At 34.9% G+C, this 13,060-nt stretch overlaps 1 protein-coding gene across 2 annotated transcripts in view; it reads right to left on the bottom strand.

Annotated features, from left to right (window-relative positions):
- Window positions 1-13,060, bottom strand: part of DTNBP1 (dystrobrevin binding protein 1) — a 71,374-nt gene that overhangs the window by 33,240 nt on the left and 25,074 nt on the right. For both annotated transcript variants that reach the window (XM_075705531.1, XM_075705530.1), the window contains one exon: window positions 5,232-5,254. In XM_075705531.1, coding sequence (XP_075561646.1) covers window positions 5,232-5,254 — 23 coding nt within the window. The remainder of the gene's footprint in view (window positions 1-5,231; window positions 5,255-13,060) is intronic.

The raw sequence follows: 13,060 nt of genomic DNA on the forward strand, positions 1-13,060 counted from the left end.
TACATCTGTGCTACAAGGTCTAAACATCGAAGTTTTTGACCATGGTCACCTAAAATTCTAAAACAATCAGGAAACACTCATAGCAGAAGCATTGCCTATCTCCCACAGCATGTTTTGGAAGAGGCACCCAGAAAACCAGACACCCTCCCTCCCCTGCTCAAATGAGTAACTGAAATGCAAAATCACAAAATACAACATTAAATTAGAACTCTTGCTATTAACCAGCTTGGTTATGGACACAATTTGTCAACAAAAAATTCTTTACAGTAATGAAACACCTTGAATGTTCCTAATGTGACAGGCTCTGGGGTAGGATATTTGGAAATGTTAAAGTAAACGAACTCCATGTGGCTGGTATGACTTTCTACCACAATGTCATCTACTGTTGCTCAGAAGAAACATACAGGATTGTGTGCTCAAAATTACAGCACAACTTCTAGAACAGCTACATCATTGAACATACGAGCTTTGTCAAGCACAAGCTGTAAAGATCTCCATTGCATATTACCCATATATCTGGAAGACAGTATGAAGATTAGGAAAAAGATGTTTATTTCGACAGCCATGAGAATACAGCATGATGAAGAGGATCCCTAGACTCAAGAAAAAAAAAAAAAATCAGCTTGATACTATTTGTATCTATACTATATGATACTATTTGAGGCGAATAGATCTCAAAAAAAGGAGAACAAAGGGATGGAGTCAACAGACTGCTTCAAGTATCATGTACTTTTAGAGAAGGGAACAGCGAAAGTCAGGAAATTAGAGTTTAGATACAAACATATTTAAGCTACTGATAAAAGGACTAGAAAACTGCAATTTCAACAGAAGCACCTTAGAAGCATGAAGAGGGATGAAAAAAGATCTGCATATCAAATGTGACCCAATGACTTAACCTAGAAGAGAAAAGCAAGAAAAAACACCTCTTTACTTCACCACCCTCCTTCTCAGAAAGATTATTTTGATAAAGCTTTTAAAACTTATCAGGACTTGTTTGGGAGATGTCTCTGATGTAAAGGGCTGAAAACATATTTTGTTGTAGTGCTGAAAATGGTCATATGACCAGCTTCCCTGAGCTTGAATGAAACTAATCCTGTTAAAGCTTAGAAATATGCATGACTCAGTAGGCAAAGCCACGTGCATATCTGTCCTTACAGAGTTTCTGCCACCTTTTATTGTCCAAAAGCGCTGTGTTGCTGATTTCTAAATGGCCTCTATTGCTTTAGTTTTCTTTCCAGAAACAAACTCAAAACATTTAATCCTAAACTTTTTTTTTAAAAAAATAAAAAGAAACTTTTAGAAGCAATTTTTAAATCTATCATGTATACATTTCCCATTTGGACAAAGTCTGAAGTAAACTCAGCAGCATATGTTATTACCATTGTGCAATTCTACTACTTTTATAACTTCAAATTTTTTTCCATTATCTACCTCACTGCTCTGCTTCACTCTTCCATCTTGTAAAGAGATTAACAGTATTATGTAAATATTTACTACACAGTCCTGGCTGCGCTGGAACAGAAGAAATATTAACTTTAAAAAAGAAAAAAAAAATTGTACCATGTGCCTAGAGGAATGGTGGAATGATTTCAAATCTCAGTGCAAGGTTTCAAGTATCAAGAGAAAATAACCACATATTTGCTATCTAATTTCTAGTTTCTCAGCTGTGAAAATGAAAATTATACACGCCCTTTCTAAACCATGGAAGAGTACAATCCATCAAATACTAAGAAGAAATACACACTTACTAATGTAATAATAATACAATACCTACTAATACAATAATAAAATACTAATATTGTCTAAAATAAATTCTACTATTTCAAGAAATTGCCAAGATCCACAACAGAACAGGTTTGGGTTTTTTTAGCAGGTTTATAAGCCTCAGCCAGGACAGGAGAGCACAGAGCATAAGCCATCTCCTGCAAGCAGTTCTCCAAACATTGGAATTGATGCACGCTAGGAAGAAACTTGCAGACTACTTCATATGGCATACCTAATGTTTTCATCCATAGATCTATCATCTTTGAAAGCTTTGCTTTCTGAAAGATAAATTACTAAAAAAATAAACTGGACAACCCTTGAGATGTTTTGTCCTAGTGCACATTCACACTTTGAGTACACAAATGCCAGTCCTGCAGCAGTATCAACAGGGACACCACACAGTCACTTTCTGCCTTCTTCAGAGAAAGATGCTTAATATAAAGAAGCAGGAAAGCTTCTAACCTTCACTTTCTCAGCATCAAAGATTATTAAATAATATGTTATGCCTACATTGTAATAGAAAACCCTTGAGGTTAGAAGAAAAGACACTGGAGAGGTTTGTTCTGCCCCTATACACTATGGGTACAGCAAACAACAAAGAAGAATGTCTGGCCCTGTGAATAGTCTTAAAACAAAAGGAGAAAAATGAAATCTACTTTTCATGATGAAAAAGAGTACAATCTGTAATACAAATGTGAAAAATTCTAACAAATTCTAAACCAGTACCTCCACTGACAAATACAAAAATAATTCATAATTTCTTAAAATAGTATTATGTGCTTATTTCATGCTACTTAAGGTAATAACATCAACGAGCAAGAGTGTTAGTGGATTCTCAACACTTTTCAATGCTACAAACAGGTACATACACTGAGCTTTGTTTGAGCCCCTTCTTGATGATACCTGGTATCCTCAAAGAATATACTTCATAGGTCAATGAATTACCACTTTGTACCTTAGCACACACAGTAGGAAGATCTAAATGAAACCAGAAACAATTCTGTTTCTTGGTTATGTGAATGTTGATTTTGTTTCAACATTAAAATAAGTCTTTAGTAAAGATTAGGTCTACAAGGACACTTAGAATGTTTACAAGGTTATATACATACCACTACTGCTGTGCCAGGATTTCTACAGCCATCTACTGAGTTATTTCAGCATGCTCCACCAACCGAAACCAAACCAAATGACAGATCATTTTCTGCACAAATCTAGTGAGCCTTGCAAGTAGCTTAAAACAGAAAAATGCAAGAAGGAGCCACCAGTTAGACTGGGCAAAGCTGCTGTAGAACTGAAACATCTGTCACTACATAATCAAGAATCCTTCATGATCAGGAAGCTCTTACTCTCCCTGTTTCTAACCAGCTGATGAAATACACACTAGATACTCAGAAACTGGCTGAAGGTCCAAAAGACAGGAAAAAGACTGACTGAAGCCAGTGTAGCGTAATGAACACCTATTTCACCATCCAGGTTAAGAACAAGAATTCCAAGTAGCATCAGATCTGAAAAAGAACAACTTAGTAAGCAAGAAACCATAAAAACATTTCCTCCAAGTATGGATTTCCAATCAGCTGTGCACCTGCTTTTTAGCAGTTTAATCTCAGTTTCCTGTGAAAATGTCAGGCAAGACAGTGAAAGTTGTTGCCAAAGTCAAAATATGGTATCTATTGTTAATTTTAAAGCATGTTGTTGTCATCTTATAGAAATAACTGAGACTTGCTTGATACGGCTATTCTTGAAAGTTTGTTAGCTATTACTCCTCTCTCCTGCCAGGTACGAGCTTGTCCATCAGTTCATTGTACAAAAAAATACAGAAATTAGGCTGACTGATGTTCAATACCCATTTTAAAGTCTGTTACTCTGTGCTTTTCCAGCCCTCCATAGCTTCTGCTAAGTCTTTTGAGTATTGTAGAAAAAATCTGTATCAGTTGGTTCAAAAATGTCCAACAGACCTAGAGTATCCTCTAACTTGGTCTCTCCTTGTTATAGCACGAAATCCTACTCCTTTCCCATTGATACTGGCTGCATTAGCCACAGACTGCAGTTGAACTTTTCAGTGAAGAAACTTGCAAAGACTTTGGCTTTTTTTTTTTTTTTTTTTTGCATCTGTTTGCAGTTTTCCCTCTTTGTAGTAAAGTAAAAACCTTCTCTTGGCTACCAAGACAAGCCTTCCATAACTAGTATTAGAAATCTGTATGCCTCTGTATCCATTACAGAACCAGTTACTTACTTTGGTATAAATTTCAAGGTCAACACACAACTAACACCTTCCTCTTCCATGAAAATAATTGTCTTTGTAAAATACCTACTGTCAAATAAAGTTACAATCTTTACTGGAAAAGCAAGAAGCCAAGAGAGAAGTAATTTTGGAAACCATCCTTCTGGCTTCCAGAAACTCACTTAAAATCAATACAAATGAAAAAAACAGGATTCACTATTCTCACAAGCATCAGGTACTACAAAGTAGCTGCCTTGCTTTGGAACAGAATAAGCTTAGCACTATCTTTGGTTTTGTATTGAGCTCATCTGTGTTGAAAGCTGTCAAATCAATCAAAAAAAAAGGGTTGTTATGGTAAGCTACAGATAAAGTGACATTTTACATGATCTGTGTTGCTTGTCTGTTAATGTTAGCTTTATTATTTTCCTTTTTTAGCATTATGTAAAGATGAGATAGTAATGAACTGAAAAGGCGAAGAGGAATGCAGCTGATAGAAATTTTCATCCCTTCTTTCAATTTCAAGAGACAATTGACATAAGTCAATGTAATTGACTTCATTCCCATAAATAAAGACTAGTCACAAAGCCACAGTTACACCTTATTCAAAGCAAAAGATAATAGCAATTGTCAAGCTGATCAAATATTAACATTAGTTGGTAGAGTGAGCCTGAATTTAAGATTTACTGAAAATGGTAATGTGTTCCATCTACGCACCACAGATTAAACAATAATACATGACAGAGTTTCTAGCCATTGCCTGTTATTTAGGACAGATATTTCTATATATGATCATGTATATCCAACAATCTGAGCTATAAAAATTGCATTTGTCTGATGTAACATAATACTGTGAAAATTTCCTAGAAATAGCTAGACAAAAGTCTAACAAGTAACAGCCTGCGACACATGTCAAAAACACATTCATGCTAGAAAAGACACCAACTAGTTGAAGACAAAGCCCTTAACTTCCAAAATTGAACACCAAGGGAAAGGCTTGAATTAGATAAAGAATCTCTGAAACCTAGCTAAGACAGCAGAACCATCTGTGTTCTTCCTACACTTACGACTCTCCCAAGGAAACCAGCAGCAAGAACAGGTAAACTGAAAAATAAACAGCCTGCTGGGTCGACATAAAACTAACATTATCAAATGTAGAACTGGAACAGTTCGTTACTAGTTTCACTGAATACAAGAATTACTGTAACTCTTGCAAACGTTCAAGTAGAAAATTAAAAACAGAATTTACCTTTGAAGGTCTCAAGTTCCTTCCTGTGGGAGAAAAGTAGAATTAAAAAAAAAATTATTAGAAATACAACATCAAGAACTACAGGAGATATTTTACATAGTTTAAGACTCATTAAAAGACAAAAATCAAAGAATTTGAGTATCATCGTTTGTAAGGGTAATATTACTAATTGTGTTGATCTAAAGAAAACACTATCAACCTGTTTAGAAATTAGTCTACCACCTGTTTATTAACATGTACAATTATATAAATATTGCAAATTTGTATCTAGTCACATAATTTCTAGATACACTGTTGTGAAAATAACCAAGACTTCTTAAGGCTTTAGGTACTAAAACATGCATTGCTTAGCAGAGCTTTCCCAATTTATAGCGTAGTGAATAACAATGTTCCATTTTCGTCAGTGCTATTCAAAACCCTTTTGGCAACAGTGAAGGAGAAAAATTTGACAATATAACTCACTCACTTACAACACATTTTAAAGGCAACAAAGGCATATAGTGACATTCCTCAAAGGAGAGGATTTTAAAATACAGAGTGACAGATAACCCACAATACTCACATACCAGAAAGCTAAGAAGTGAAGTCAACAGCAATAGTATCTTTTCTCCTTCATACCAGGCTACCTTCCATTTTTAGTATTGATGCAATTGCAAATGCAAAGGGTATAAAACTAAGAGAAACATTTTCTCTGTTTTCAAGAAATTGCAAAATGCTCCATTTGCCATCATAACAGAGTAGTGATTTATCATGAATTTAGAGACTAAAGAAAAATCAAAGTAACCTGGCCTTTTCCTTACAAAAAACTCATAACAAATATCTTTTCAGTCTGTGCCTTGAAGACTGCTTAGGCAAATTCTGAATTTTGGAAGCAAAAGTGATTATAAGAAAAATAAATTTTAGAAAGACTGAACTAACAGTTGTCCAGATAAATGATTTTATTCACTTATCCATAGACTAAAACATGCTTCAGTCACTACTGCCTCACCTACCATATATGCTGTTTCACAATACATATGCTATACCATAACTCCTCCTTCTCCTCCCTAACACATGATGCCATCCAGCATTTATTCTTGCATCAAAAACAGACAAAACTGTTGTTTCAAGCCTGAAACAATTTACTTTCTAAGCAGGATGAAGTATTCTAAAAGAAGCAAGAGCATACATTTACCTCCACATTTTCAGTGCACATCCCACTTTTGTCACTAAATGTCAAATACAGGTTTTTGAAAGAAAGGGTGCTTTACCAGGAAATAAGCTATAGTGTGATTTACAGTAGAGAAGCCTATTAGTTGTAACTTCCTGTGAGTATCTATTTCCCTTCCTGCTTCTCTTCTATCCCTTTCCCAAGCTAGTTTCTCCCTTTTTACCAGAGAAAAAAGCTACTTCACAACACCCATAATTTGCAGATTCATACCCTAATAAATTTTTCCTACCCTGTCTACTCTAAATATAATTACAAAATTCTTAAACACTCTCATGAGCTGCACTCCTTATGTTTTAATAATGGCATACTATTTAACAAAACAACAATCACAGGAAATGATTGTTTCCCACAGACTGAAACAAAACTATACTGAGGAAACATCTTGCGAAAGTAAGAGGAAAAAAAATGATGCTACTTGCTCCTAAAATCAGGTCTTACGCCACTTGTCTCCAAAAGGGAAGGCAAAACAATTACTGTCATTGTGTTCAAACAGATTAGCAAACAAGATGGTAATACAGTAACCAACTGACAGTGATATTCATTGCTTTTGTCTAAAACCCCAGAATTTTCCCTTTCAAAATCCATGAACAATTTTAGGGTTGATGCATTAAGATGCTGTCACTATATCTATATATATAATTGCCATTCATTAAGAAAGTTTGAAATGAATATTTGACGAAACTTTTTTTTAGAACACATACCTCTGAAAAATATAAAATATCTACAATTAGCATACAGTAAAAATACAGATTCGGAATCTAAGGATCTGCATTTCTTAGTATCCTCATACCAATTCAGATCCAAAGACTGAAGATTCTTTGCATTTTAGACAACATGATGAATCAATTGCATCTTGTGGTCTCTCAACACTCTTAATAAAACATATATTTAGAAATATATATTAAAAAACATGCTGTTGAAAATATGCTCTGCATCAGGAACATGGAGGATTTTTTTTTTAATCAAATTATCCAAATAGAAACTTGAAGTTTTAAAATTTTAATCCTAAATCTCATTCATCATCAGCTTTGGTAAGAACCAGACACTAAACTTCAAGTAGAAAGGAGACTATGACTTGTAAAGACACTGGAAAAACAGATGACTTAAGATTAAATCAGTACGTTTTCTAGATGTGTAACTACAAATTTCTAGACAGATATACAGAAAAAAATGTATTAAAGTATTACATTTCTCCTCCCCTTAGTAAGTAAATAAGTAATTTTGTATTTATTGATAAACTGTCAGGAAGAAGATACTTCCTACATCTTCTCTATAAATCTAGAGACAAAAAATCATCTGCAGAAGTAAATACATTGAAGTTGCATTAAGAAAGAAGAAAGAAACTACATATTTGGAACATAGACACTCTATAAAAGAAAAAGCGGGGTAATTAAAATGAAAAAGATTAAACTGAAAACAGTTCTGGAAAACAGACATCTTCAAAATGAGGTTAAAAGGCAAGCAGGAGGTAAAAACTTGCATTGGAAATAGGCCTTGGTGAGTAGCTAGAACAGCTACCCCTTATTATTTTAGATCTTGCCAGATTAAATTACCAGCTTTGATGCTATATATTACATTTTTGTATTTGTTTTGCTTTTACTTTAAATGGTTCATTCTTTGCGATCATTTTTCACATTAGGTTTATACAACAGCTACAGCAGCAGAGCTCAGCCTTTGATGGATAGCTTACTAACAACATCATACTAGGAGACAAAACTGCAGTACAATGAACCATCTCAGCAGATGAGTTCTGTCAACTGCTTCAGCTCAAAGGTGTATTACCCTATACACGTTTTCCACAGGAAAAGGCTAGCCTTCCCCTCTACCCCATTTGTCTAACTAGTTTAAGGCAATTGAAGGCTTTCCACAGAGAAATGCTTCTGGATTTTACAGAGTTTTTGTCCAAAAAAATTCACGCACTTCACAGATGGATGAGATAATCCTTTTTACTATTATCAGAAAGAAAACAGACACCTGCCTTGCCCCTAGGCTTGCTACACATGAAGGCTCTTGAAGCCCAGTGTGGGCTGCTCAGCATCTACCCAGGATTAAAGGAACTCCCATGCTGAGTCTGACCACTAATCAATACAACCCGCTATTTGGCATCTGACTATATGCTCTTACTCTAGCTACTAAATTTTAGGTTAGTGCCAACAAATCTGGCTAGTTACACAAATAAGAATATTCTTTACTTTTTTACAGTTAACAGTAAGCTTTCAGAAGAAAGGACTTAACTAATAGTTGTATTATAATATAAAATAAATACCTCCTCTCAGTGAAAGGTGAAGTTTAGTACCACTGAGCAAGGAAAAAAAGGCTAAACTAACAGGCTAAAGGCTAAAATAATCAGACTATAAAGGCATGAAGGCACTTTAAAAGTAATCTTGTTCTGTGTGCACTGCAACTTAGGAAGCCCAGCTTCTTTCCTGAGAGGCAAGAAGCTGTACAGGCTCCATCCACACTGGAGTTATGCCCGTGAAAACCATTTGGCCACACATGTAGGTAGTAATTTTCATCTGTTCCTTTCCAGTTGCTTGTTGTCATAAAACAGATGGGGGGCTTAATTACTCTATGAAATCCTGTACCCTTCAAATTCAGTAGAAAATGACCAACAGGATAGCAGCCAAGTAAAGGGCAACAATTGTCAGCAAGACCCCAGTTGCATAAGCCTGGTTGCCTACTTATTCAAGATAAAACTTAAACAGGACAAAGATGATATTCAGGTGTATTTTAATGCCAACATAAGAGAGACACTAATCAGATTTTCAGCCCCTTCTGAGCATGATGGACATAGGTAAATCTGACTAAAAACGCTACTATGCACTATGCCTAAAAATGCACAGCTGAAAACGTCTCATGGTTCAAAATAACCTAAAGAAATTAAATCAAAGCACTGTTAATGCAAGAGATACCATTGAGAACTTCTCTGAAACATCTCATCAAAAAAGACCCGAGCCACAGGTATAGAGGAAAAGGATATATAGAGACACTGAAAAAAAATACAATACCCCATTTTAGTCTGAAGCATACCTTTTATAAAATTATTTATTTGCAAGAAGTACGATGAATCCTGAAGTAAATTAAAACTGTAGTGCCTTTGAAGCTCTGCTGAGACAGGATTTGTCTTTTGAATTATTATTTTTAAGTTACTTGGAATGTTCTAATGATCATGTTGTCAGTGGTCTCAAGTCCTTCATTTACAGCAAAGTTGAGCTTCAGGATTTGTGGTGAGAAAATACAATTTTGGAAACCACAAGTGAAACAAACTGTCTACAATATATAACTAGTCCCACAGAGTAACAGACATGTCCAGAACTTACATGAATAGTTAGAAGACAAACACAAATTCCCAGTTACCTTTCCATTCCCCTCAGGCTTTTCACTGCACTGTTGGATTAACACTGCTTTAGTCACTGGGCAGAAGAGATGGACACTAGGAAGAAGATTCTATTGTATACCAGTGATAAAAATAAATCCAGAAAGAGGAATAGTGGAGGAGGAGTCAAAAGCATCCTGCTTTAAAGTTACTGAAATCAATAGGAACTTAGTTTGTTCAACAAAAGTAAGACAAAGTTCTCAGGTTCTACTGTATCTTGCAAAGGGCTGTAACAGTAAGATCAATTTTCCAAATGTAACAAAACACCAGGGAATTCAGTTAAATACCTAGAGACCACAGAAACACCAAGTTCTTTACAATGATGCCAGCAGTCAGAATTGACAGTTCCACATTTTATCTTCAAGGAAAGAGTAGGCAGATAAGAAAGTAACAGAGTCATAAATGAATGTCAGGAACAATTTTATAACACTAGGTCTGAAAGTAACAGCCAATAAATACAAACTACTAGACCCATGTGTAAACAAAACACAATCTCAAGACAGCATATGGATGGCAAAAATTGAGTACTAAATTTGAAAGATTTTACAATAAAATGTGTTTATAAATGTTGAGTTGTAAATACTATTTACAAACAAAAATTAACATTTAAAGAAGGTATAGCTGCTTATCTGCAATTTAATTTAAAGATATTTCTGGCACCTAACAAGATCCAAAACAAAACCTGAGAAATACTGCATTTCACCTGTTGTGTCTAGTACTGTTAAGTTTTCAAAACTATATACAAAAAATTTCCTTCCATAGCCTGATTTAAGCTTTAGTAAGCTAAAAAGCCATGAGAGGGACTTTCCTCTGGATGTCATCAGAAGTAAAAGTCAAAAACCTGAGAACTCAAAACTTACGTCACTTGCATGGTACTGAGAAGTAATTTAAGTACTTTTTTGTGTATTTAGGATTAGCATTTATGATGACACAAAAATGGGATTAGCACTTATGATGACACAAAAATGCTTTCCCTCCCCAAGATTGCTTGAGCACCCTTTGCAGATCACTTAGGCCAACTACTACTTTGAAATACCTTTGAGACTGAAGCAATGAAAAGCCTTTAAATAATGAAAACCCAATGAAAACTAAAACTACTACTAAAATACTGTTGGAATTAAGCAGCAGGCAAGGTCTTCTATTTATCTGAAGAAACACTGAAGACAGGTCAGGATTCTTCACCATCAAATGCGAAATTTTATCCAGTAAAAGAGAAGAGCAAAGGATTAAGTAATTTAAATAATGTTGCAATGGAGATTCTTTTGCATCCATACTCAAATGCCGCCACAAAAGTAGCTGAAGTCTTTCTGTGTCTTCCAGCAAAACTTCTACATCAACTTCATTCCACAAGATGGAATGGATCAAAGAAAGATTTCATAACAGAAACTGCAAACATTAACTGGTAATCAAGCTAATAAATACAACTAAAACCAAATACTACCCTAATAAACTCAGCAATTTCAGGGTACAGTGAAAGCATTTCTCTTTGGATGTTTCAAAAAAAGAAACAAGTCTTGATGAAGAACACTGTGGGTCACATTTCAGGTGGTATCATTCAAAAGAACAGTAAAAATCAGGGAGATGGCATTAAAAACAGAAGAAAATGGTAGCAGTTAAATCATTAAAAGCAACCAAGTATTTTGCCCTCTGCTGAGAGACTGATACAGGCCATTTAGCATTGGAACCATTCCAAAGAGGAATCTGAAATGTGGAATAAATTCGTAGCTCCCTCTAAAAAAGCTTATGCCTTCAGATGTAGGGGTTTGCACAGAACCCAGTTTTTACATTTTTGCTTTCATCCTGTTGCTGTCCAAAAAAAGGGGACAGTTTTTAATTTTTTTTTTTTAACTTTTATCTTAGTATGCAATGTCATTGGATCACTGAAAGATACATGGATCAGCACAGTTTATTTTTATCATACAACCAAAAGTTTAGGAAAGAAAGCTTAAAGTTGAAATTTGAGAGAAGAAATTCAAGAGAAGCTACAAACAACTACAAGCTACAAAGAAATTTGAGAAGCTACAAAGAAATTTAAGAGAAGCTGAAGTTTAAGAGAAGGGCCAAACAACTCCACCAAAGGCCACCTCCACCATCAACTCCACCATTTTTAATCTTTCCTAGAAAGAAAAAGGTTCCTGCAAACCTGTTTTTGGTAGGCAGCCACACAACAAAATCCTTCCTTTAACTTGGCCATCAATTTCCTCATAAGCATTAAGAGAAAAAAAAATTACAGTATTCAAAAACTGTTGAAACTTTTTTCCACTAAGTGACATATAATACACCACAAAAACAAACCAGTAAAAAAAGCCCGTAACCCCACACATGCTCTTTACTATTCATGCTGTGAATGCAATTGTGGCAGTCAGAAGTTACAGAAGTACCGAAGTACCACTTCAGACATCCTCAACACATCCCATTCACACAGCAATGTAAAATCTCCCTCACAGAGGTGTCAGTAAATGCATTTAACACATTTTTTTTTTAACAATTTTTAAACAAATTGGTTTTGGATGTAAGCAAAAAGGAATTATTAAAGATCTCAGGAAAATAATTCATAGTGAAGAAAGACAGAATTTATCAGGATGCACACTACCTTGCTCACAAGCAGAGAATGGATTTTAGTGTGGTAGTGACAAACACCTAAGTCCTGTTCTCCTGCCACTAGTCACAATAAATTAATTACTTCTATAAATAATGCAGTTTTGAGGTGAGGGAGAGTACAAAACAATGATTAAGGCAGTCCTAAACCATCTGTTTCTATTATTGGTACAAGAAGTCTGGACAAAGAATGCCTAGTACTAACAGATTGACAGGATTTGCAGATTATGCCCAGTAACCAGCACTACATAAAGGTAGAGAAAAGTTATGCAGGATTGACATCATGTTTAATATTTTCTAGACAACATTAGTAAAAGTTGCTATAAAATGCAGAGGATCCAACACAAACATTCAGTCTTTAATCACAGATCACAAAAGCCAACAAAGAAAAAAATCTTTTATATGCGTATTCAAAAGAAAAAGGAACTATAAGAAGCTATGCAACAAATCTCTTTATAACAATGTCATTGTCTCTCTGCATCAAGCAAAGACCACCACAAAAGAAGGGCAAAATTAAATCAACTTAGAAGTGACAGAAAATATACTGCACATTCACACTTTGCAAATATTAAAAAAACACCAAAACCCCTACAATCTTTTGATCTGCTATGTATTCAGTCTTGCCCAATGTTTTCAAATACTTGG

Source organism: Pelecanus crispus, chromosome 2 (genome assembly GCF_030463565.1).
Source record: "Pelecanus crispus isolate bPelCri1 chromosome 2, bPelCri1.pri, whole genome shotgun sequence".
Classification (NCBI taxonomy): domain Eukaryota; kingdom Metazoa; phylum Chordata; class Aves; order Pelecaniformes; family Pelecanidae; genus Pelecanus; species Pelecanus crispus.